Source organism: Camelus ferus, chromosome 2, assembly GCF_009834535.1.
Source record: "Camelus ferus isolate YT-003-E chromosome 2, BCGSAC_Cfer_1.0, whole genome shotgun sequence".
In the NCBI taxonomy this organism is placed as follows: domain Eukaryota; kingdom Metazoa; phylum Chordata; class Mammalia; order Artiodactyla; family Camelidae; genus Camelus; species Camelus ferus.
The window spans coordinates 1,825,757-1,849,960 of NC_045697.1; the positions used below are offsets into that span (position 1 = coordinate 1,825,757).

The following is a 24,204-nucleotide window of genomic DNA, read 5'->3' on the forward strand; positions in this document are numbered from 1 at the left end:
TTTCAAAAACCGAGGACGAACGTGCCAGGGAATATGAACGTCTCTAGCCTTAAACTGGGGAGAAAGTGCACGATGTGGGTTAGAGAGCCGGAGCCCAGCAGCTCCCGGGCCGCGTGGAGATGCGCGGCTCGTCAGCTGCCCAGCCGGTGGTGCCGGCAGGTCTGTGCTGCTCATTGTCACTGCGGTGTAGTTTACCTCGTCGCTTAGAATTCAGGGTTTTAGCCGATGATGTCGTGTAACTTACCTAATAATTGCTTTTCCCCCCATGATTTCTCTTTTTACGTCTAAGAGCGTCTTTCAGCTTTCTACAGTTACCGTATGTTCCCCTTCCAGGCTTACGATTCTTCATTGATGGATTTGTTCACTAAATTTGCATTTTCAACCGTCTGATTAAGCAAACATATTCAGATTCTGTTCTGACGTTGAAAAGCATGGGTGTTGTACGTGATGTATGAGGTGGATCAGAAATTCTGCCATCTCTGTGCATAAATTTCAAGATACAGACTTAAAAGTCGCTAATCTTTAGATAAGTTTTGGCACTCAGGCCTCTGTCTGTCTTGATTAGTCCATCCAGCTGATGACCCCTCACCCCCAGATGTTTGTCAGCTGTCCTTGCCATCAGCTGTGCAGGACATCGGCTCTTTGGCAGCTTCAGCATAATATTGTGTGGAATCTAGGAGTTTTAGTGTTTTCTGTTATTCTGTCTCATTTCTAAATTGTTACAACGTTTATTTCCCCCCAAAGCTTCTCTCCTCTTTTTTCGTCCCAGATGCTCATAATGATGTGCATAATGAACATAAACGATTCCTTTATGCTGCCTGGTGGTGGGCGTCAGGGTGAATATGTTAAACACCAGCGCCGAACTGGTGCAGTTTTAAATGTCAATTTAAAAAAAACCTGTGTGCAGTAGGTTTATCTGCCAGACTAGGGCAGGGGGGCAGAGCCTGTTGTTTCTGAGGTGAGGAGTCTTGGGATGTGAAATTGAGATACACTGGTAAGTTGACTACAGTCATTGACTGTATTCATTTGCATAGACTGCCAAATAACGCAGGTGTATTAGAATAAATCGGTGTTTGTGTTGTTCCTTCATGGACGTGCTTAACTACCTTTGTGAAGATGGTTTAACTGAACTGAGAGGATCAGAATTCTTAAACTGGTTCATACAGGTTTGGAGTTGAGCTGCCCACAGGCTCCAGGGGAAAGGCGCCCAGAGGCCGGGGCCAGGCACCTCCTCACCCCCCAGGGAACTGAGGGCTTGGCCTCCAGGACGGTGTCTGTTCCAGGACTGGCGGAGTAGCAGCTTCAGAGCTTTTCACCTCCGGACCCTGTTGCACTCTTGTAAATTACTGAGGACCCAAAGAGCTTTTGTTCGTGTGGGTGTGATTTTAAACACTAAGACGGCACACATGCTCCACTGTCTGTCACAGCAATGATGTTGTCACAGGCCTGTGGCCTCTGGAGACCCCTCTGTGAGAGTGGGGTTTTGTACAGGTAATTAACGTCTCAGCATCTAATATAGTTTCATTCCTGAAGGCTCCCTGGTGGAACACTTCCTTGGGGATCCTTGGAACACACTTTGAGAATCACTGCTCTGTGACGTTAGTCTGGGAACATCTGAAAAACCTCTTTTTACAAAATAAAGAGAAACAAACCAAATGACTTGCTCAGAGTTCTAAAGGCAGTGGAGATGCTGGGATTATTCCCAAAGCCGCCTCAGTTACGACCTACTTACTAGCAGCTCCCCTTAAACCGAGACTGTTCCCACGGGGACCCTGCCCACGCCAGGGAGACGGCTTCCTTCTCTCCTCATCGGGGCCGCTTCTGCTTCCACGCGCCGCCTCCCTGACCCTGCAGGCCCGGCCCTGTGTCCGCAGACCAGGCGCAGCTGTGGGAGCCCCGGGGGCCTGTCTCATAAGTGCACGACCCCTCCCTCCTCCCCCACCGCGCCGGCCGCATCTTCACGACTGGGCCTCATCCGGCGATTCCTCCCGCGTCCAGCCCCGAGCTTGCCGTCTACTCCGGAAACGCCTGTCGGCCTGAGAGCCGCTGTAAACCGCAGGCTACCTTCTGCCCCTTACTACTCCATGAGTAGAAATCGTTATTACTTCCTAATAAAATCATGAATAGAACCTAAGAGGCGTGGCTAATTACATACAATTTCTTCAAAAAATATGTAATATGAAGTAATTAATTGAGTGTTTTTTTCAGGTTTAAAAGGATGGAATCACATACCAACAGTTCCTACTGTATGATTATTATCATCCAGACATTACTCTAATCTCAATTACAAAGGGTTTATATTCCCTCCTGAAGTACACATGCCCACACATGTGGGTGCACTCGCGCTGCGCGCGCGCGCGCACACACACACACACACACCCCTCTTGAATACATTTTAAATGATTATCTTTCTACTGGTAGATTGTTTTTATCAGGTAATTATTTCTCTGATATTCATATACATAAAAAGACATTCTGACTTTGCCACGGTAAATTGATTCATTTCTTTTGAATTCTTGCCTTCATGTCCTCACTGGTAGCATTAGAAACTAGTGTGGAATTCTATAATTGCAATATTCAGTATATTGAGTTGCGTACAGTGATTCACTTTCCCATATCAAATGCCCATTAAGGCACGAAAACACGGTTGTTTTCAAATGTAATGCAATAAATGTACATAATTGCATGAAATCTTTTTCTAGAGTCGTCCATAACTATTTAAGTGGAAAACCATTTGAAGAGTACCAAGGAAGCTCATATTTTTCTCGATTTTTACAATGGAAATGGCTGGAAAGGTGCGTTCTGATTCACAGTCGGGGGGAAGCGGGCTGTAGCCTCTCTTGCTGCAGGATGACGGATGTGTGCCTTATCCGCCTGTCCAAGTGCTATTGGACATCTTGGGCTGTATATGGTATTTGTGTCCAAAAGTTATTAATATTCATTATGTAATTTCTTCTGATTCAGTTGCCTGTGTTTTCTCTTTTTAAAATGACAGTTAGCTGTGCTGGCGCAGCAGTTAGAAAAGAAAGCATGTCCTAGACTCACAGGAATGTAACCACCCCCGTGGCTGGGTCTGCGGTGTTGGCCTCGGCCAGCCCTGGGCCGGCTGTGCGTCCTCCCGCGGTGACCTGGCCTGTGAGCTTCAGGCCCTTGTTCTGCAGAGGCTGCTGGGGTCCCCAGGGGGATGGGTGTGAAACGCTGGGCACCGTGCTTGGGCACAAAATAAGTGGTCAGAAAGTGTTACTGACACTAGTGTTGATGATGATGATAATGATGATGATTGCAATTATTATTGACTATGAAATGTCCCGTTCTAGTCCATACAGGCTTCTTTTGAGGCTCTGGTATGAGCAGCACTTTGAGGCCCTTTCCTCAAAGGGCAGTGTAGACGTTTTCCCCAGCGGCTTTCTGACAGGCCCGAATGCGTGCGTATTTCACAGCGCGGGCTGGCTGCAGGTTTGTGTTTAGTTAGTAAGGATAGCTGACCATTCTGCATCTCCCTTCAGTGTTTTCAGTCAGTGTTACACGTCAGTGTGCTTGTCTCCTAAGAGCTGCCCCGCTAAGGCAGCCGCAGTCCCTGAGCACAGGCACCCTGGGCTGGGTGCCCTCTTGGGGCAGTGAGGTTCCCAGGGGAGGTTAGGACAGGAGCTCAGCAGGCTTTTCTCTTTGAAAATAACAACGTGATGTGAGACCTGAAACTTTACTTTTTTTTCATTAATTAGGCAACCAGTAAGAAAGAACACATTTAGATATTACAGAGTTCTAGGAAAAGGCGGATTTGGAGAGGTAAGTGACACGTGACCGGTCATGAGCCGTCCTTCCAGAAAAGCATACAGCAGGGTGATTGAAAGCCGTCCACTTTACCAATACGTTAATTCCTTACTGTGTATTTGGGGAATAATTTTAGCAACCATGAGAATTAAGATTGAACTTTGAGCAAAAGGTGCAAGCTTTTAAAAAATTCAGAGATCTGGAAAAAAAATTCACTTCATATTTCTTAAAGTAGTTGTTTTCTCATGTTCCTTGTTGAGGCTCAGTAAGTTTGTCCTGATTGAAGAGATTATTCTGTTTGCATATGGTGGAATTTCTGTTACTCCATTTCCATGGTTTAGGAGTAGCCTAAAAGTTCATGTAGAATGGAGTATATTATTAAATATGCTTATTTAAGTCAGCTCTGTTTGGACATTATGTACCTTACACCTACACTGAAAGCTGTTAGAAATGTGGAAATCTGGGAAAATCCTAAAGAAACTGCCCACAAATCCGTGAGAAATGGTCTTTGAATAGGGTGGCTCTCCTCGTGGAGACCACTGCGGTAGGCAGGCAGAGACTCCCATGCAGTTCTGTTCGGGGGATTTAAAAAGATTTTAATTGTCTCATTAGTCATCTGGAGTGATCGTCTTCAGTTCAAGTGTCTCTAAGTCCCCAGAGCCAGGCGAGCCGGAGAGGAATTGACACCGAGTGTCTAAGTCAGAAGCAGGTCACACGGCCCGCATGTGACTTAAAGTGGGTGTGCTCCCAAGTCCAAATGAAGGCCAAAGCCAGAGCCACCAGAGTCCTCTTAGCACGAGTGAGAGAGAGGGCCCAGCAGTGGCCCCTCCAGGGAGGCCTGTCACCCGTGGGCAGCGACATGGGAACAGGCTGGCCTGAGAGCCACGGCCGCGGGGGAACTGGTCGCATCGGACCTCCTGTACGGCTCTGGAGACCTTGTAGGATACTTTGCAGAATCCAGCCAAGGGCTTGCTGTGATCCCTCATAGCAGACACTTCTGTGGGAGAGCCCCCCTGTCAGGTGCCCCCGGGGCAGGCAGGAGCGCCACCTGCCCCCCTTGGTCCCCTGCCTTGCCTCTCACCACCTCTCACCACAAAACTCAGACCTTGTGCAAGAGCAGAGGAAGGCTGTCTCAAGCACGTGGGGCTCGTGTCTACAAAAGCACAGGGTTCTGGTCATAGCCACATACAAATTTCAGAGTGACTCTGTGGGAACACGTGAGCAAATTTCAGCTGCTGTGGAAAGACTTGGTTTGGTGTATATACGATTTTATCGATTATTTTTTAGCACATTTGTTTGTTTTTCCAAACAAATCGTTGTGTGGACGAATAAACCAGTGTGGCCCTCACAGACTGGTCTGGATACACTGCGCCCGCATCAAGGCCCGCACGGGAACGGACAGTCCATCTCCGTCCCACAAGCCTCTTAGACCCCTACGAGCCTAGCGCGACAGCCTCGGTGCCCTTCAGCCCACGTCCCAGTAGTGCATTTACCTTTCCAGATGTCAGCAGCTCTGCTGGGGGGTTTGAAAAGGCAAACGTTCTGCCTCGTCTTGCCGACAACAGGGCTTTCACTTAGGCCCTGGGTCCCCTCGGGGCAGATCTGTAGGGTCCTGAGGCAGGCGCGCCAAGCGGGGTGGGGTGGCATTGCGCGTGCGTGGCATTAGAGACTGCGTAGTGAGTCAAGGAGCACGTCCTCACGAGCTGGGCAGCCTGAGGCCAGGCTGCCATCCCTTCACTCCCAGCTGGGACCTGGGGTTCACCATATGGCCTCAGCCTTAGGAGGGTTCCTGACCCTGCTTCACTGGTTGCTGTGGGGAGCCCTGAGGATTTGGGTCCAGTGGTGGTGCAGGGCCTGACACCCTTACCTCTTCTCCCACCTTTCTCTAATTTGGCAGTTCCACAAGAAGGAATTCATCTTAGGTTAATGACAAAGAGGTGCACAAAGACTTACATGCCAAGACCTAGTGGAGGGGAAATGATGACATACATTTTGGAATAGTCACATGTTGGGAGAACATTTAATGGTGAGAAAATAGTCACACTATCAGATTAAAAAAAGGAGGTTATAAAATATTGTGTGTTCTATCATATAAGCCTGATTTTCCCTAAAAGTCAGAGGTTGGGGGAGCGGGTATATATTCTTGCATATACACGTACAAAGAGAGACTTAGAAGCTTATACAGCAGAATGTTAGTGATGGTTGTCTTGGAATTTCAAATGTTTTATCATTATCCTTATTACCACTGTCAGTATTTTCCACAATGAACTTTATGTTTTACCATTGAAATTATTTTATTGATGGGTAAAATTATGTCATGTCTTATATTTGCTTTTAAAGTAATCCTGTGTATGTGTGTGCATGTGCATGGGTGGGTTTGTCTGATGGGTGCGTCTGTGGCGTGGAGTGGGTGTGTGGCACGTGGGGGAGTTGTGTGTGCGTGGTGTGTGTGTGTCTGTGGGTGGGAGTCAGGTGGAACGAGGCACCATGCGTTGATGGCCTGGAATCCGGAAGACTGGTACCTGTTTCTCGTACTATTCTCTCCACTTTTGTTTGTTTGAAATTCTTCATAATATGAAGTTAAGTAGCATATAAATATTAAGAACTAGTTAAGTAGGATAAAGGTATGAAAGTCTATGGATTTCTATGAAATACATTTTCTTATCCATATTCTTGAACTTTAAAAAATCAAGAATCTGTTTAGTTTGAAAAACTTCCGTTCGTACACAGAAATAAAAGACATAGGGAGACATTTAAGTTAAACCGATGCCCCATGTTCACACATGAACAACAGGTTCCATTTGTCACCGTCCTAGAGCTTACGAGGCACTTGGCGGTCTCAGCCCCCTCGTGGAGCCCCTAGGACGGCTGTGCCCGTGCCTGAAGTGGTCTGGCTCAGCAGAAGCTGTTGCTGCTCTTCACCAGAGGGATTGTCATGGGGAAAACCATTTTCTTTTTGTAGCCTAAGAACTATCAGGTAGATAGAAAGCCTTTTTTTTTTCTTTCTCTTTTTTTAATCTAGGTTTGTGCCTGTCAGGTGCGAGCTACAGGAAAAATGTATGCCTGTAAAAAGCTAGAAAAGAAAAGAATAAAGAGGAGGAAAGGGGAAGCTATGGCTCTAAATGAAAAAAGAATCCTAGAGAAGGTTCACAGTCGATTTGTAGTAAGTATCTTCCTTCCGTTCTGGCTGTACTTTGCTGGATAAGTCGCATTTTTTCAGCAGGCCTGCCGCTAAGCTTGCCTCGTCTGTCACAGTGCAGCTTGGGGCGCGTCTTAGTTCACGTATGTAGGGCTCTGCTGTCTGGGGCTGTTCACCGGGAGGGGTGCGGGTCAGCTCTTACTGGATGCGGACAGGAAACAGTGGTGATGCTGAGCTGGATTTGCTGTAAACGTGTTGCCGCCTCCGCCCCTCATCAGGCCATTACTCCTCACCCCGCGAGCGAGGCACTGCCTGGCCAGGCGCCCACCCTCTCTGGTGGCAGCTGAGCTTGCCCTGCAGTTTGCCGTCAGCCTCCAGCTGAGTGACAGCCTTGAAGACTACTGCTCTGGCCCATCACCTCACCTGGGCCTCGGTCTGTTTCCGTCTCTATCCTCTCTCTGACACCTGGCAGCTTTAGTGCCCTTTCCTCAATTAGCACAGCCCAGTGTGTGAAGCCCCAGATTCCACCTTGACCAGTTCAGGTAAGGATTGAATATCTCGGACGCGGCTCCAGGCCGTACATTTATTAACGTGGTTTCTCCCCACCTAGTTACATGTTTCCTATAACCTCTACTGCAGTGTGAGGTCTGATTGAAGGGAGACAGTGAAAGACAGGTCATAAAATGATTTGTAGTGTCATTTATTTCTTAGTACTGAGGTCAGCTGCTTTGTGCTGGGGGACAGATGTTCTAGAACAGAGGCTGTCTCAGCCATCATCTGAATTTAATGGCAGAAGTTTATGTGTAGATTTGTCAGTCTGATGTGCGCTACATGAAAATCTTCAATAAAATAGGCTCATTCTGATGCTGCTTTAAACATACTCATGTAGCTACCTTGAAACATTGAATTCTATAACCTAGCTTTATGAAAGGGACATAGATAGTTATAGTTTATTTTACTTAAATAGAATATTTTTGGTTTCTATACTCTTGGCCTCTAGAAATACTTTCCTTTGTCCTTAATTCTGTTTCTTCCCTTCCTGCTCATGGTTGATCACCAGGTCCTGAGCAGTACTGATGTCGAGTTCATCTCCTCCTCCTCCCCCCACCCCCACCCACAACATAACTGTGTATGCAGACAGTCCAAGACTTTCTAGATAACTAATTGAAAATTGGCCAAGTTATTAGATGTGACACCAGTTAGATATGAAACAATTAGAAAATTAAAATTTTAAATTGATACCATTTACAATAGCATCAAGAAACATCAAAATCCAGGCAAAAATCAAGTAAAATATGCAAGACTTATACACCGGGAACTATAAAATACTGTCACAGGAAACTAAAGAAGACCTGAATGAACGGTGGAGTACCATGTTCATGGATAGGAAGACTCAGTGCTGTGAAGATGTAGGTTCTCCCCAAATTGACATATAGGTTAAATGAATTAAATGCAGTCCCAATCAAAATCCCAGAAGGGCGTGTGTGTGTAAATTGACATACAAACCAATAGAAAAGTCAGCAAAAATCTTTGAACAGGCGCTTCATAAAAGGTGTTCCTTAAATGCATGAAAACATTTGAGAAGTATCCCCTATATTTACATATGCAGAGAAATGCAAGTTAAAACCACAGTAAGAGATCGCTTTACCTCCACCAGCACTGACTGACAACACAACACCTCTCTTGCGTTGCTGGGGGGTCTTTAACTTGTATGCTGAATGCAGACGTTCTGGAAGTGTGGGATATCTGTGCTCAGTGATTATCATAGCTTTGAGGAATCCTGATCCCAGGTGTCTTCGTAAGGTTTTGCCACCTACCCACTTAGGGTAAGTTCTCTGCTTTCAGTACGAAACAGCTGTAAGATCTTCCGTGGGTAAAGGTGTGCGCCTCCCTGAAGCATGTGGTATAAATCTAATGTGGATTATTTGACTCTTGTTAGCAAGTAGAGTAAATCCCCAGTGAATGAGCAGATGTCTGTGTTCTGTTTTTATGATGCTGTCGTCTCCAGGTCAGTTTAGCCTACACTTACGAGACCAAAGAGTCCTTGTGTTTGGTGCTAACCATTATGAACGGAGGGGACTTGAAGTTTCACATTTACAACTTGGGCAAGCCCGGCTTTGATGAGCAGAGAGCTGTGTTCTATGCTGCAGAGGTGTGCTGTGGCTTGGAAGATTTACAGAAGGAAAGAATCGTGTACAGGTAAGCGACGTGTGGCCTTCTTGGGCACAAAGCCTTCCATCCTGAGCCTTGCTGGCCGTTAGGGGCCTGAGTAGGGGGCAGCAGTGCCAGGGCTGGCCTCTCACTCTGTTGGAAATACGGCCAGTCACACGTGGGCCTTGGTTTTCTTTTCAATTCTGTTCTGTCTCTAGTGAGGAGTTTTTATTTGTTAAGCTGATCAGATACAGCCGTGCTGCTCGCGTGAGCCTGAGAAGAGCCCATTTCCGAGAGTCCTAGCCATTCCGGCAGTCCTGTTGAGGCTGCGGCCCGTGTCCCAAAACGACAGTGTCTCAAAACAATGACACTGACTTTGATGCTTTTTTGTCCTAGAATTCAGTAAGGAAAATTAAACATAATGGTTGGGATCAGTTTCGTGTGATCGAGAGACTGAGTTTTAGGGAATGCAGTGCCCCCCCACCCCCAAGACACTCTTCTCCAATTCCCCAAGCAGCTCCGTCCAGGTACCTCTGCGTCCATCTGCCGACTCTGAAGGCCACTCCCTGGTGTGCGCGTCCAGCCTTGCCCTTTTCCTCAGCCCCCAAGTGTCTGTCTATCCCTTGCCCTCTTCCTCCTCATATAGTCCAGACCCTCCTGGATCTGGTCACCGAATCGCTCCTGAGTATTTTTCAAGTGACTCTATTGTGACAGGACCTCACCTGAACCAGGGTTAAATATAAATCCTTTGAAAACTAGTGTTTTTCTCTGAGGGAAAAAGCAAGTGGCTAGAGACACTACATGTACGGCATTTTCCTCTTCGGTGATGTACGTTTGTTTCAAGTTGGTGGCATCTGTCCTCCTTCACGGTGAGCTGTGCTTAACACTCCCTGCTGCTGACTGCACGCTTCCTGCTGCCAGCCCGGGCCTCACCTGACGCTGCACAGCCTGGAGAGCGGGGCACGTGATCACGCTGGGTCACAGTGTGGACGCTGAGGCTTGGAGGCGTTACGGTCACACAGCAGATCAGTGGCAGAGCCAGGATTTGAGTCTATGTCTGTCTGACCCCCAAACCGAATTCTTCTAGGATGGGAAATTCTCAGTTGCAGGACATTTAAAAAGTGTATTACTGATGAGGGAGCTGGAGCCGAGTCAGTTAAGGACTGATTCCTCACTGCCAGCTGCACACCTGCTCGCCGAAGTGTCCTCTGTTGAGCTGCGTCCCTGCGCAGAGAGTGAGTGCCCTTGCTGCGCGTGTCCCAGAAGAGCCTTCTCCTTCCACGTGGCCACGGAAGCCTTGCGAGGACACGCGGGGCTGGTGACTTGCTCCACAGAGAGTGGTTTGTTACGCACCGTTCTTGCTGTTGCTTGTGTCACAGGGGTGTCTGTGGGTCCTTCTGGGCTGCCAGTGATCCCCGGCATCAAATTCCGAATAACTGACCTTTTCCTGTTGTTTCTTCCTTTGCAGAGACTTAAAGCCCGAGAACATCCTCCTGGATGACCGTGGTGAGTGAGCGCCTTTCACATCCAAAGCGTACACTTTGTTCAGAGGGACTTGGGGACAGAAAGTTGATGTGGACTTAGCCATTTAGTGCTGAGTAGACACAATGGAGACAGAGCAACTCTCTGTGGTGTGTCCTTTTAAAGATAAAACAGAGATATCATTGTCATTCCCCTGTGTTTCGCCAAGAAGCAGAGATGGTTATAGTTTTCGGTGTTGGAGTTTTAGAAGCTTCTTAAACTCTAGGTGAGAATATTCTGCTCTCTCCACCTCTTGCTGTTCCCCCTTGTCTTGCTTTATTCCCGAGTTGTGCGTCCCCGCGCCCTCCTAAGCCCGGCTGCCCCGTGCCGTCGTCTCTTCACAGAGCGGGTGTCAGAGCAGCAGCGTGGTGGCTGTGGGGCCTCGTCCACCGGCAGCGGGGACCCTGGGGCAGTGGCGGGGAGTGGCCCTTCAGGGCAGGCTCTCCACCTCGGTTCTCGGGTGACAGCTGCCCCGAGAGCGGGGGGCTGCAGCGGCCGGGGCGGTGTTGGGGGCTGCTCTCTTTGGGGGGCTCTGTCCGTCTGAGAAGTCATCCGGCCCAGCCAAGAGTGGGAGGCAGGGCTGGAGTGTGGAGTGCGGAGGACCCTGAAAGCCAGCCTGGGGCACGTTTAATGCAGAGACCCCTTCGTGTTTCCCGCCTGTCACCCACCTCGTGCTCAGAGCAGCTGCCCGGGGCCGGAGGGCGGTGTCTCCTCCGCGGGAGGAGAGCGTGGCCCGGGCTGCGAGCGTGGCTTTGTTTCTGCTTCATGCTGTGCTGTGACCGGCAGGGACGGAGCCACATAGAGAGGGGAGGGCGCGCCCCGCGCGGAAGTGAGGGCATCACCGGGATATGTTGTTAATCAGAGAAAAGTCATGCAGGATGTACCGTTCGGGTAAAAAGAGGGATGGGTCACGTGTGTTTGTGTTTGCTTATAAATACAGAAGGACACGTCCAGGAAGAGTCACGTGAAAACGGTTCCTCTGTGTGTACTTAGTGTGCGCTTCAGCTTCTCACAGAGGAAAACAGCCCCAGTGCGCTAGCATTTTGACTGGGGCCGTGTTGAAGCTGCAGAAAATGTGCGGAGTATTGCCGTCTCGGCACTGGGTCAGGGACGCGGTATTCGGTTCTGGTACGCGGAGCTCCTGTAACCTCTCCCGCCACTGCTGTGTAGTCCTGTTTGTTGTGGTACCAGGTGAACATGTTGCCAGTAAACGATCACTTGTAAGTGGGCTCGAGGAAACCTGTGCAGGGATCGGTGGGTCTTCTCTGGTGGCTCCCTCCCCTCCAAAGCTCTGCCCCACACGTTTGAGTGGACTGATCTGTCCCAGGCTCTGACTTCTGTCTCCTTGACCCGGCAAGGCCGCCTGTTCCGCTCAGGTTCCCCTTCCTGCGCCGTGGTCTGAGGGTTGCCCGGGTAGGGTGCCGGGACGGCTGGAGGGCCAGCTCCTGGACTCTCTTCTCTCAGGAGCCACGGTGCTCAGCTGTCTTAGAGTCAGTGTCCAACAGGATTTTTTGACCATATTTTAAATTATTTGCAGTGGAAGAGCAAGTTTGGGATCAGTTAGTCCTTCTTGGTTGGAAATAGATTCCAGTTGTTCTTAATTGTAGTACATTCCAACTTGTGAATTATTTTTCCGGTGTGTTTAGTGCTTTTTGTGCTTTACTTGAGAAATCTTACCTATACCACAAAATGTTCTATGTTTTACTCTAAAAATGTTAGTGGTTTATCTTTCCCATTTACTTCTGAAGTCCCTCTGGAATTGAATTTTGTGTATGATGTGAAGTAGAGGTTACAATACATTTTTTCCCAAATGTATAACCAGTTGACCAGCACCATTCGTTGAAAAGAGCATCTATTCCCCTCTTCTCTGAAATGCGACCTTTGTCATAAGTCAGATGTCTTCCTGGGTGTGGATCTGTTTCTGGACTCTGTGCTGTTACTTCCTTGGCTACTTCGTTTATCCTTGGACCAATGCCATAGTTCCGCAGCTTCGCAGCAAGTTTGGGTTCCTGTTAAAGTCCTCCGGCTTTGTTGCTGCTCTTTAAGGCTGCCTTCGCTGTTCCCAGACGTCTTCATTTCCAGATGAACTTTTATAACTGGTAGATTTCCGGGGGGAAGCAGTAATGTGCTGGAATTTCTATTGGGGTTGTATTGACTTACAGAACAATTTTCAGAGAATCTTAATATTGAACTTAATGTAGCATCTTAATGTTGAATCTTTGAGTTTATGAGTATGGTATGTAGTCCTATACATGAGGGTCTCTTGGTTTCATTCAATATCACTTTGTAGTTTCCTTGTAAAATTCTTACACATTTTTGTTATTTGATGTTTTTTAATAGTGTTGTTTTTAAAACTTCATTTTCTATTTACCTGTTGCTGGTATTTTGAAATACAACTTGCACTAGGGTTGACGTTTCACATTAGTGTGTGGTACCTTGTTCTGACTGATGGACTAGTGCTGATTGGTGTGAAGTCCGCAGTGGTCATGAGGGTCCACTCTGTGTTTCACGCTCTGTAGGTCTTGACAAATGCGGACCGATACATGTCCATCATTACTGTGTCGTACAGAGTGGTCTCACCTGCCCTAAACTCCTCTGTGCTCTGCCTGTTCACCCCTCCCTCCCCTGGCCCCCGGCAACCACTGATATGTTCGCTGTCTTCATAGTTTTGCCTTTCCAGACTGTCATACAGTTGGAATCATGCAGTATGTAGCCTTGCAGATTGGTTTCTGTCACTTAGTAATATGCATTTAAGGTTCCTCCGTGTCTTTATGTGGCTTGTTAGCTGATTTCTCTTTAGCGTTGAATAGTATTCCATTGTTTGGAGGGACCATGTTTATTTTTTTATCCATTCACCTCTCAAAGGGCATCTTGGTTGCTTCCAGTTTGTGGTGATTATGAATAAAGCTGCCGTGAACATTTGTGAGCAGGTTATTATGTGCACATGCATTTTCAGTTCATTTTGGTAAAAACCAAGGAGCGCACTTGCTGGCTCGTATGGCATGAGTATGTTCAGTTTTGTAAGAAGCCACCCAGCTCTTCCAAAGTGGCCGCAGCATCTCGCGTCCCCACCCACAGCGATGAGAGCTCCTGTGGCCCCGCGTCCTCACCAGCACCTGGGGCTGGGGTCTGGCACTTGGCCATTCTGACAGGTGTGGCGTCTTGTTTAATTTGCGTTTCCCTGGTACCTTGATGTGGGCATCTTCTCATAGGCTTGCTTGCCATCTGTGTCTTGTTCAGTGATGGATCTGTTCAGGTCTTCTGCCTACTTTTAATTGGATTGTTTGTTTTCTTATTACTGAGTTTTAAGAGTTCTTTGTATATTTTTGATACTAATCCTTTATCCAATATAAATGTTTTTAAGTTTAATGAAGTTCATCTTATCAATTTTTTCTTCTGTGGATTGTGCTTTTGGTTACACTTGCGATTGACTTCATGTCCAATGACCACTGAATTCTAAACATCTGTAGACTTTTGGGATTTTGTACATGCACCATCATGCCATCAGCAGAGGGCCATGTCATGTCTGCCTTCCCAGTTCTTAAGCTCTTTGCTTCTTTCCTTGCCTTGTGGCACGCAGTAGGACTTTCAGTGTGATGTTGAGGTCGTAGTAGCAGGAATTCTTTTCTTGCTCCTGACCTCAGGGATAGCCTTTTAATATATCACCATTAAGTATGAAATATGTTGTGTTTTTATAGAAATTCTTTTTCAGATCTAAGCCTTTTCTTTTTTTAAAAAATAATGAAAGGCTGTTGAATTTTGTCAGTGCTTTTTCTATCAAAATGATTATTCTTTTTTCTTTTAATATGGTTAATTTATCAGTTAATTTTCCAGTATTAAACTAATCTTTCATTTCTAAATAAATCTCACTCGGGCAGAACATGCTACCCTTACCCTGGGCTGCACGAATGTCAGGACCATGCTGGTGTCTGTCCCCGCCACAGTCCCTGGGGGTCCAAATGTCCTGACTCTCGGCGTCCAGCTGCTCCCAGCCTTGGCGGGAGCCCAGGCGTGAGCAGCAGAGAGGTTCCATGTGTGTCCCCCACTCTCAGTCCACAGCCTTTGGTTTGACCAGTGTTGGCAGATGCTCCTGAAGAAGACACCTGGTGCCCCCGTCAGGGCACCTTTGCATGAGTCTCCTGCTCAGAAGCCAGTCCACCCGGGCTGGCCGGGCCGCTCACCGAGGTCCATTAGGCTCTCCGGGTGTGGCCAGCAGCAGCCCAGGCCCACCGCAGCCTTCTCCGCGCCACCCCGTTCCAGGCAAGACGAGGCAGGAGCGACAGAGCTCTGCTTTTCTTGATTTCAGGAGGCTTTTCACCTTTTCTTTGTGGTCTTCTGCTCTTAGTTGTGAAAAATGTACCCCGAACTGTACTTCAATTTCTCTGACTTGAAAAATGCAATTGATTTGAGAGTACTTACTGTCATGGAATTCAGATGCCTCGGGGCTGATTTGCACCGGCGTGCTATGGAACATAAGAGCAATGTGACTGTCTGTTAAGTACCTCTTCATTTCCCACACAGCAGCTTGTTAGGTTTTCTGTTTTCATCTGTAAAGTAGAACTTGACATTTGTGATGGAACTTAGGGTAAAAAAAAGCTGCTTATCATCTGTTCTGGATTGCGAGGTACTCTTACCGTTTGTCCACCCTAAATATGGAAGCTTCTTTTTTGCAAACTTACAGATTAAGGGGATTTGGTTTATGAAATTCAGCTGGTGGTTGAGATGACAAAGAAAAGTGTATCATGCTTGCATTTTCTCTAGAGGCTTTCATATTTTTATGAAGTAGATATATTCCTAAAAAGTGGGGTAAATAGTGAGTTTTTGAAAAAACCACTAGCATTTTATTATTGACAGTGATTTTAAAGGAAATCCTATGCATTGTACTCTTCTGTCTATAAAAATATTTATCACGGATAAGGATCCTATTTTTTTAACATAAACAAAATCCTATTATTAAAATCCAAAAGATTTAACAATTCCGTAATATCACCGAATATCCCCCTGGCTTTATCTTCCTTAATCATTTCGTAAATGTGCTCGTAGTTGTGTACTGAGTGTCCCGTGGCACCCACACTGCATTTGGTTGATAACCTTGTTGGGTCTTTTTTGCCTTCAGAGGCTCCGCCGCACTGCTGCTGCTTGTCAGTTTGTTTGTGAAGCCAGGTATTGTGGGTGGAACTGTGTTCCTCCAAAATCCATGTGGTGAAGCCCTGCCGCTGGCTGCCTCAGAATGTGCTGTGTCTGGAGACAGGGTCTTTAAAGAGGTGACTAAGGTTAAATGAGGTCCTTAGGGTGGGCTGTCATCTGACAGGACTGGCGTCCTGGTGAAGACCGGAGGTCAGGGCACCGGCACACACAGGGAAGACAGTGGTTGTACTTTTCGTTTCTCAGTTTAAAAAGTCACTTTTTAATAAAAAAATTAAGACAAGGGGTGCTGACATGTTCGCAACAGGCCACTGCTCTACTTGGACATGAAATTCATCAACGTGGTATTGTTGAAGGGTCCTCCCGGTGGAAAGGAAGACGCTGCCGCTGTGGTAAACGGCAGAGCTGGGCCTGGCAGAGCCGGGCTCCGCCCAGGCCGCGGCTCCGAGCCTGCTCCCCCCGCGCCCCACTCCTGCCCCCCCGGCCAGCGTGGGGCGCCCGGTGCCCGTGGTACGGTGCAACTCGGGTGCCAAGGAGGCCTTTAAAACGCTTTCAGTGCCCTTGGAGGGCACATCGCATATTTTTAAGGCCATAGTGTTAATATTTATTGGCCGATTCATTCATTTCCTCGATGAGTATTTCTTGAGCAGCTGCGGCGCCCCAGGTGCTGCGTCAGCAGCTGGAGTCGCGGGGTGAGAGGGCTGTGCGCGGCATCTGCCCCCAGGGCTGCTTCTCCTTCTGGGCACCCAGAAGGATGTTTTCTATGACTTGTGATTTTCACAAGGAACTTAATAACTGTCTAAATTCTCCTGTGTGAAGGCACTGACACGTCACATAGTTTAAGTGAAATTCCTTAATTTTATTATTTCCCTGACTGCATTACCACCTGTTCTTCAGAGAAAACGCCGTCTGTCGGCCTGCTGTTGTCTCTGTCTGTAAGCCTCGGCGCTCTGACCGGGAGCGCCCACTTGCTGCCTCACGGCCGCTGTGGCGTTCGCTGCAGTTGTGTTCGCTGCAGTCGCGCTTACGTGCTGTAGTTACCCAGTGGCAGTCTGTGGTTGAAGGGCTTCCTGGTCGGTCGCCAGGCACAAATCTAGCTTCTTGCTGCTGGTGGAACTGAACGCACCACACAGTGTTCTACTAAACGTGGAGAAGTTAAGTGTAATTTTAGATTTAAATGTTTCCAGGTATGAAATGCTGTCATTTCCATACGTGTTTTTTCCTTTTTTTGCTGTGAGAGTCAGCCTGCCCCTGTGACCCGTGTCGTGTGTTTGACCCCCACAGGACACGTCCGGATTTCAGATCTTGGTTTAGCCGTGGAGATCCCGGAAGGGCAGACGATTCAAGGAAGAGCGGGGACGGTCGGCTACATGGGTACGTGAGAGACCGCTGCCGCCATCCTCCGCCCCCAGCCCTCAGTTACACAGTCACAGAGACTAATGTGCCAGGTGCTGAGGTCTGTCCTGACCGCTGGAGGGCGGCCCCGCTGGTGTTTGCGGCCTGCACCTGTCCCCAGCCTGCCCTCCTCCCGCACAGAGGGGCAGGGGCAGGATGGGACAGTGGCCCCTCAGGAGACTGCTAGTCCGAAGCCTTCATGAATGGGAGCCCCGGCCTTGGGTCAGCTCCAGAGACATGGCCTCATGGTGCCTGGCCTGGCGGTGCCGGCCCAACACGGGGAGCCCCTGACGTGAGGGGCCTGAGGGCCTCTGGGGAGTCCTGCACCGGCACCCCTGCCCGGTGTTGCTGCTGTCACCTGCCGCTGGGAGCAGGTGGCCAGCGCCCCTGGGCGCCCTGCCTGGCTCTGCCTGCTTGGAGGTGGGGTCTTTCCTGAGCACCATTTCCCCTGTTAGTTACTCTGTGGCGGTTCCTTTCATCCTCTGTGAATCATGCCAACTGTTTGTAATAACAGCTTTATTGAAATGTAATTCATATACCATAAAATCCACCAATCTGAAGGGTACAATTCAGCAGACTTGACTCTACTCACTGAGTTGTGCACCTGTCACCGCTGTCTAATTTCAGAACAAGTTTCGTCCCCTCAGAAGAGAAGCCCTGTGCCCACCAGCAGTCATTCCCCTCCCTCCCCTTCCACCCCAGCCCTGCCGCCACTAATCTGCTTTCTGTCATCGTGGGCTTGTCTGTTGGACGTGTTTGTAAGGTTCATCCATGTGGTAACAAACGTTACTTTTATAATGTGTTATTTGGAATTAATTACAAGAAAATTTAAAACTGAAATTTAATATAAATTTCCTGTATTTGTTATGTAGCTCCTGAAGTTCTCAATAATGAGAACTACACGTTTAGTCCCGATTGGTGGGGACTTGGCTGTCTGATATATGAAATGATTCAGGGACATTCTCCATTCAAAAAATTCAAAGAGAAGGTCAAGCGGGCGGAGGTGGAGCGGAGAGTGAAGGAGGACACAGAGGAGTACTCCGGGAGGTTCTCCGAGGACGCCGTGTCCATCTGCAGCATGGTGGGTTGGCTCGGGGAGGGCCGTGGGGGTGAGCTGCTCACTGCTCCAGGGACCCGACCGCCACTCAGTCCGTCTCAGGAGAGGCCACCGATAGCCAGATGGCCCCCCAGTGCCTCCCGACGCAAGCGCCAGGGCCTTCCTCTCAGGGCGGCGGGGAACGGGGTGCTCAGCTGCCCTCTGGTTTCTGGTCGCTCCGAGCAAAGCAGGGCAGAGTTGGTTGTCTGCTTCCTCAGGAGGTGCCGTTGGAGGGGGGTGGCGGCGCCTGGCCCGTGTTCTCCTTTCCGAGCACAGCGGGCCAGTTTCCCGGGAGGCTGACCGTGGGGCAGAGCCGCAGGCTGCTTTGCAGCGGTGAGCTCTCCTCTCTGCCCACGTTTCTTCTCCCTTTAACCAGCTGCTGGGGACTGTGGTCCCAACAGATGCCCTGAGTCGATGGCCTGCCATGTGCCTGCTGCTTTCTGGGTGTGCTGAGGGCCTTAAAGACTGCAGGTCACAGCGGGGAGGTGGGCCCCTGGGGTGCAGTCGGGCTTGCCTCTTGTGTGCCCCCAGGGCTGGACCCCTTCCCTGCCCCAAGGCTGTCCCCTCCCGACTGTAAGGGATGAGGGCAGCTGTCCTTATCACTCACTTCTCTTAAGCCAATACTTAGGATTTTCTGAGCACATAAATGTGGCAGGACAGTGTCAGGGGCTCGTGTGGATTTAAGGGGACACTGGTGGCCCGACTGTGCGTCGTGCTCCCGCCACGCTCGGCAGGACAGATCCCACGGGCTTGGAGCAGGCGGGGAGTCGGATTCAGTTAAGCAAGTCTGAAGAAGCGGGGGCAGCGGGCTTGACGGCTGGGCCGTGGTGTCCAAGTGGATTACGGAGGGCAATGAGGAAATGGGCAGACGCTGGGCGGCACGTGCGCCTCAGCTCGGGGGCCACCCCCTCCTCGCCTGAGTCAGATGGACTGGGGCGCATGGGCAGAGAGCCGCTTGAAACGCAGTCCGTGCAGGACTGGCGGGTTGCGGAGAGCGACGGTGCGACCCAGGCAGAGAGTGGCGGCGTGGGCATGGAGGACCCGGCCACTGGAGAGCCCGGGGAGGGGGGGCTTGGGGCCCTGCAGGGTGTTGGAATCAGTGGGTGTGTGGGTAACTTACGGGAGTTGGTGGTGGAAAAGAATTCTTTTGGTTTCCCTTTCCTTTGGTTCCCATACATGGAAGAAAGAGGGAAGGAAAGAGAAAAAGTTGGCTTTTTACAATAATCCGAATGGGAGGCCAGAGGGAGCCCTGCAGTGGATACCTCCTGTGGTTTTCTGTGCTCGTGACGTCCTATCTCACCTCGCAGTGGATTTCTGAGATGTTCTCGCAGGCTCGCAGTTGAAAGGCTAAGAGCCTGACCCCCGTGGGGTCCCGTAGTCGGGCAGCAGGCGGACTTGAGCCCAGGCTTTCTGAGCGGGGCTCCAGGGCGCGTTTCTCTGCGCTGTCTGGTCAGGCTTTTGGAGGCGTGTGAGTTGGCAGCCGCCTTGATGAGGGAGCCGTGGGATCCCTGAGGTGTCGTCAGTGTGTTCGGCCTCACACTTCGTTTTCAGGTCCGCGTTTAATTAGCAAATAACAGCTGCGTCGAGCGAGGCCTGTGGAGCCCCTGCCCTGGCTCGGTGCTGGGGACACACAGTGAGCTGAGTCCCTGCAGCCACTGCCCCAGAAGCTTCGAGTCCAGCAGGAAATCCTGACCTGAGCAGTTACCCAAGTGGGGTGCTCACAGCAGTGGTGAGGGGTCCTCAGGGCCAGGTCGCAGGGACCCTGAGGCAGGAGGCTGTAAGCCCAAGAGTCCAGCGGGAGTCAGCCAGGCAGAGTGTTCTAGACGGGATGGGGGTGCCTACAGGCCCCGGGGTGGGCCCAGCACAGTAAGTCTGAGGAGGGGGAGAAGTCGGGGTGCTGCTGCTGGAGCCCAGACGGTGAGGGGTGCGGGCGCGCTGGAGCAGGCTGTGCCCTGGCCGCTGCCTGGGGCTTCCACTGATACTCAGAAGAGCAGTGGGAGCTGGTGGTAAGGCTGGGCCACTGCTCAGCCAGCTTCCCCGTGAGGCCCAGGAACGGACCGTTAGGCCCTGCGGGTCACCAGCACTGCTCTCTTGGCCCCTGTGGTGCAGAAGCCACTGCAGCGCCTGCCGGGCTGCCAGCCGGCTGCGGCCCGCTCGCGGGGCTGAGCGTGTGAGAGGTGGCCTCCGCTGCAGCCTCCCAGCCCCTGGTTTAGGCCACGTTTGTAGGTCCGGATCCTTCCTGCGTGGCTTTGAGCAGAGAAGGACCTTTCTGACTGATGCCCTGGAAGAAGGCCTGTTGGAAGTGTTGGCACTTGCAGGCACACTTCGTTTTGCTGTGTTTTACATGTTGAAGGCATGTAACAACCCGGTGTTGAGCCACTATTTTCCCAGCAGCACTATTTTTAATCATGTACATACATGCCTTTTGTAGGCACAGTGCTATTGCACACTTAATAGACTGCAGGATAAGAGTGCACTGGGAGACCAGGACATTCGTGGGACTCGCTTACCGCAGTCCTCACGTTGCTGCGGTGGTCTGGGGCCCGCCCTGCAGTGTCTCTGAGGTCTGCCTGTGTTAATACATAAGAAAGCAATACTTTGAAAGAAATATTTTGTATTAATCTTAAGAATATACAGTTTTTAGAACTAGGTTTGCTAAGTCTTCGCCTCATCTGAGGCCCTTAGTGATCTGTTTAATTAATAGATTACAGTCACTTCTGATTACAGCGTAGCTTGGCATGGAAGTGGTATCTCTGACGTTTCTAGCAGCTTCTGTTTCTTTTAAAAAACAAATCCTAATTTTTACATGGTTAAACTTTCCTGAAGGATGTGCTTAGCCTACTCTTTATTTGCTGACAGCTCAGAGGCAAAACTTCTAGTTTCAACTCCTTTTTGAAGCATCACACACTCTCAGTTAGTAAAATCTGAAGTAATGAGGTTGGTTGATACTTTGAAGCTCAAGTGTCTTTGTTTAGATGGAGCTGCCCCCACGTCTTTGGCTGTCATTGTGGAGATTTTCTCCTTCATCCCCCGTTTCTGTTCTTCCCCAGTTACTCACCAAGAACCCCAAGCAACGCCTGGGCTGCATGGGCGAGGGAGTGGCTGACGTCAAGGGACACCCTGTGTTCAAGGACATTAACTTCCAGAGGCTGGAAGCCAACACATTAGAACCCCCTTTCTGTCCCGATGTAAGTGTGTCCCACAGGGCAGTGGGGTCGGGCAGATGCAGAATCACCTGGTGCCACCCTGGTCCCCTTCCATCCTCCCCCAGCTCCCAGCGCCCTCGGGCCGTCCTCCAGCCCTCCTGGCAGAGCTTGGGGCCGCTTCCGTGCTGGTGGAGCCTGGCCAGGTCACTGCCCTGCTCAGAAACCTCGGCACCGCCCAACCCCATCCTGGGGTGCCCCACGGCCCCTTCCCGTGTCCGCACTGGCCTGCCTGCGGCTCCCCACTGCGGGTCGCGCGAGCCCCCCGCTCTGTGGGAAGGGCCCTGGAGTGGTCATGGGAGCCTCCTCCTGAGCGTGCTGGGCGGCCCAAATGTGGTCGTGAGTCCCAGGCCCCGCATGGGCCTGGCCCGTGTCAGAGCTGGTGGGGGTCCCCTCCAGACCGCGTGAACGAGTGAGGAGGGCGGCCTGCGCTCCATCCTTGCTTTACTGCAGGCGCCTTACAGGGACGTGAAGCCAGGGTGGTGCTGCAGGACAGGACGGACGGAAGACGCACAGTTAAATGGTTTTAGTTGTGCAATTCAGGAGAGATTATGTTTATTTTATATCGAATGTGCTATAGTAGTCACTTCGCCCTTGGAACTCGTTCACGCAGTTCATGTGTTTGAACGCCTCCCACCTGCCACACAGGCTCTGGGCATCAGAGCCACAGGAGGATGAGTGGGCGGGGTCTGTGCCATTCTCGGACCTGCTCGGGCTCGCTGAGATGCAAGTAAAACAAACTGCGAACAAGGAAGACCCCAGCGGGGCTTCCCGAGGCCTCCTGCCCCCAGGCCCTAGGGCTGCTGGGGGTCCTGACCTAGGAGGTGGGCCCCCACAGCCGGCTCTGAGGAGGGAGATGACAGCAGGTGCGATGCTGGATCTCCCCCCCGAGGGGCAGAGGTGCCAGGCCGTGCTGGGATTCCCCTGACTTAACCAGAGGAGCCCATGGGGGCCCATTGCTGGAGTGTCAGAGGGGGACATGCTAGGCAGTTTGGTTGGGGGGAGGACAGGGCCCAGTCCTCCCATCTCCCTGGACTGTCTCCAGGGCTGGCCTGCCCCTCGGCTTGCGGGGACAGACTAACTGAACGACAGCTGCTGTCGGCCTTCTTCTGCCCCATGGCTGGGGGTGATCCCAGTCACCGTCAGGCCCGGGCTCCAGCACTCAGCGCGCGTACGTCCCAGGGGAGCTGTGCAGATGGCCGGGCCGGGCGCTGTGCATGAGGGAGCTGTGGGCTGGGGCGGGGGTCAGTTCCAGCAAGAGCACCTCGTCCGCCCGTCCCCTTCCCCGGCCTCCACTCAGATCCATTGTCCCTGTGGGAGAGGGAAGGGCGGGTGCCTCAGGAGGCTTGTGGGCAGAGGGTGAGTGAGCTGGAGCAGCCAGGCCCACGGGCAGCATTCGAGGCTGCTCCCGAGAGGCCAGGCCAAGCCAGGCAGTGGTAGGGCTGGTGTGTCAGCTTCCTGTGTGGTGTGCGTGGATGCGGAAGCGGGGGTGGCTTCCAACACATCAGCAGCCTCTGTTCTTGCTGACAGCCACACGAGGTTTACTGCAAGGATGTCGCGGACATTGATCAGTTCTCCTCAGTGAGGGGCGTGTACCTGGACAGCAGCGACAATGCCTTCTACAGCCAGTTTGTCACTGGGTGTGTCCCCATCCCCTGGCAGAACGAGGTACTGCCCTCTGCAGCACAGTGCCTGTAACTGTTCCAGCAGCAACGGAAGAAAACGTTGTGTGTGCAGAGTGGACAGCCTCCTCTTTAAAATATCTTTTTAGCTGTTTTGCACGCAAATCTGTGTGTGTGTGCGCGTGTGTGTGCGTGCATGCTTGGAGGTAAAATTACGTGTGGCAGCTGCCCTGGTCCCTTCACAGGAGGTGGACAGAGGTGGCCCTCTCGGGTCCGCCGTGCCCCCTGAGCAGGGCTCCCTGAGCAGGGCTGGCCGGCGCCGTGGCTCCCACGGGAGTTGACCGCTCTGGGGACTGCCAGGGGCCACGTGACCCAGAGAGGCTGGGAGGCAGCGGAAGTAGGGAGGCAGGAGGGTTCGGGTCCGAGCGGGGTGCCGGGGTGCTGGCTGGCTGTGGGACCTCCACCATGTCTCCGTCTGCCCTCCTGCCATGCAGATGATCGAGTCTGAATGTTTCAAGGACATCAACGAGAGTGAGCGTGAGGAAAGCGTGACATTAGATCCAGCAGAGAAGGCACAACCAGTTCCCAAACCAAGGAGAAGCTTCTTGTACAGACTTTTCGCAAGAGGGGTAAGGGTGGAAAGTGTGTTGTTATCATGATGGTTTTAATGTGATGTGTAAAAGAAAAATACTTCACCAGGGTGAAACTCCCTTTGTGCAGCTTTCTTTTTTTGGTGTTTGTCATACAAGACACTTAACGTCATCTAAAAGCGAGCCGAGTGGCGCTTTTTAAGTCCAGCGAGAAACATCCTCACGGTGATGCTGGCTGTTGGCATGAAAACCCCTCTGATCCAGAAAGAAGGAACGGCTTGGGCTGCGCCGCCGGTGACACAGCCTTTTGAACTAGGCCCGGAGCCAGCTTCTTGTAGAACAATCATAAAACAGCACCTGTCACTCCCGACTTAGCCTGTTGCGTCGCTAGCCACGTCCCCAGGGAAAGCCTGTCCTCCTTGAAGCGTGGAGGAGCGGTCTGGGGAGACTTCCCACAGCAGCGTTACACTTAGACACCCCCGCGTCTGCGGCCAGGCGGGCTATCCCGCCTGGGGCTGTCTGCTCCTGAGGGGTCTGCGCCGAGGCTGTCCACTGACATTCTCATCCCCCG

General features: G+C 51.0%; 1 protein-coding gene across 14 annotated transcripts in view; it reads left to right on the forward strand.

Annotated features, from left to right (window-relative positions):
• Positions 1 to 24,204, forward strand: part of GRK4 (G protein-coupled receptor kinase 4) — a 47,443-nt gene that overhangs the window by 22,708 nt on the left and 531 nt on the right. For 5 of the 14 annotated variants that reach the window (XM_014559765.2, XM_032492957.1, XM_032492960.1 and 2 more), the window contains 10 exons: positions 2,703 to 2,795; positions 3,723 to 3,786; positions 6,794 to 6,934; positions 8,919 to 9,109; positions 10,530 to 10,567; positions 17,012 to 17,101; positions 17,995 to 18,203; positions 21,269 to 21,406; positions 22,952 to 23,089; positions 23,538 to 23,672. In XM_014559765.2, the coding sequence (XP_014415251.2) occupies positions 2,703 to 2,795; positions 3,723 to 3,786; positions 6,794 to 6,934; positions 8,919 to 9,109; positions 10,530 to 10,567; positions 17,012 to 17,101; positions 17,995 to 18,203; positions 21,269 to 21,406; positions 22,952 to 23,089; positions 23,538 to 23,672 (1,237 nt within the window). Of the gene's footprint in view, positions 1 to 355; positions 527 to 2,702; positions 2,796 to 3,722; positions 3,787 to 6,793; positions 6,935 to 8,918; positions 9,110 to 10,529; positions 10,568 to 17,011; positions 17,102 to 17,994; positions 18,204 to 21,268; positions 21,407 to 22,466; positions 22,593 to 22,951; positions 23,090 to 23,537; positions 23,673 to 24,204 lie in introns of those variants that run through there. The other 9 variants (XM_032493027.1, XM_032493028.1, XM_032493026.1 and 6 more) reach the window with 7 other exon arrangements.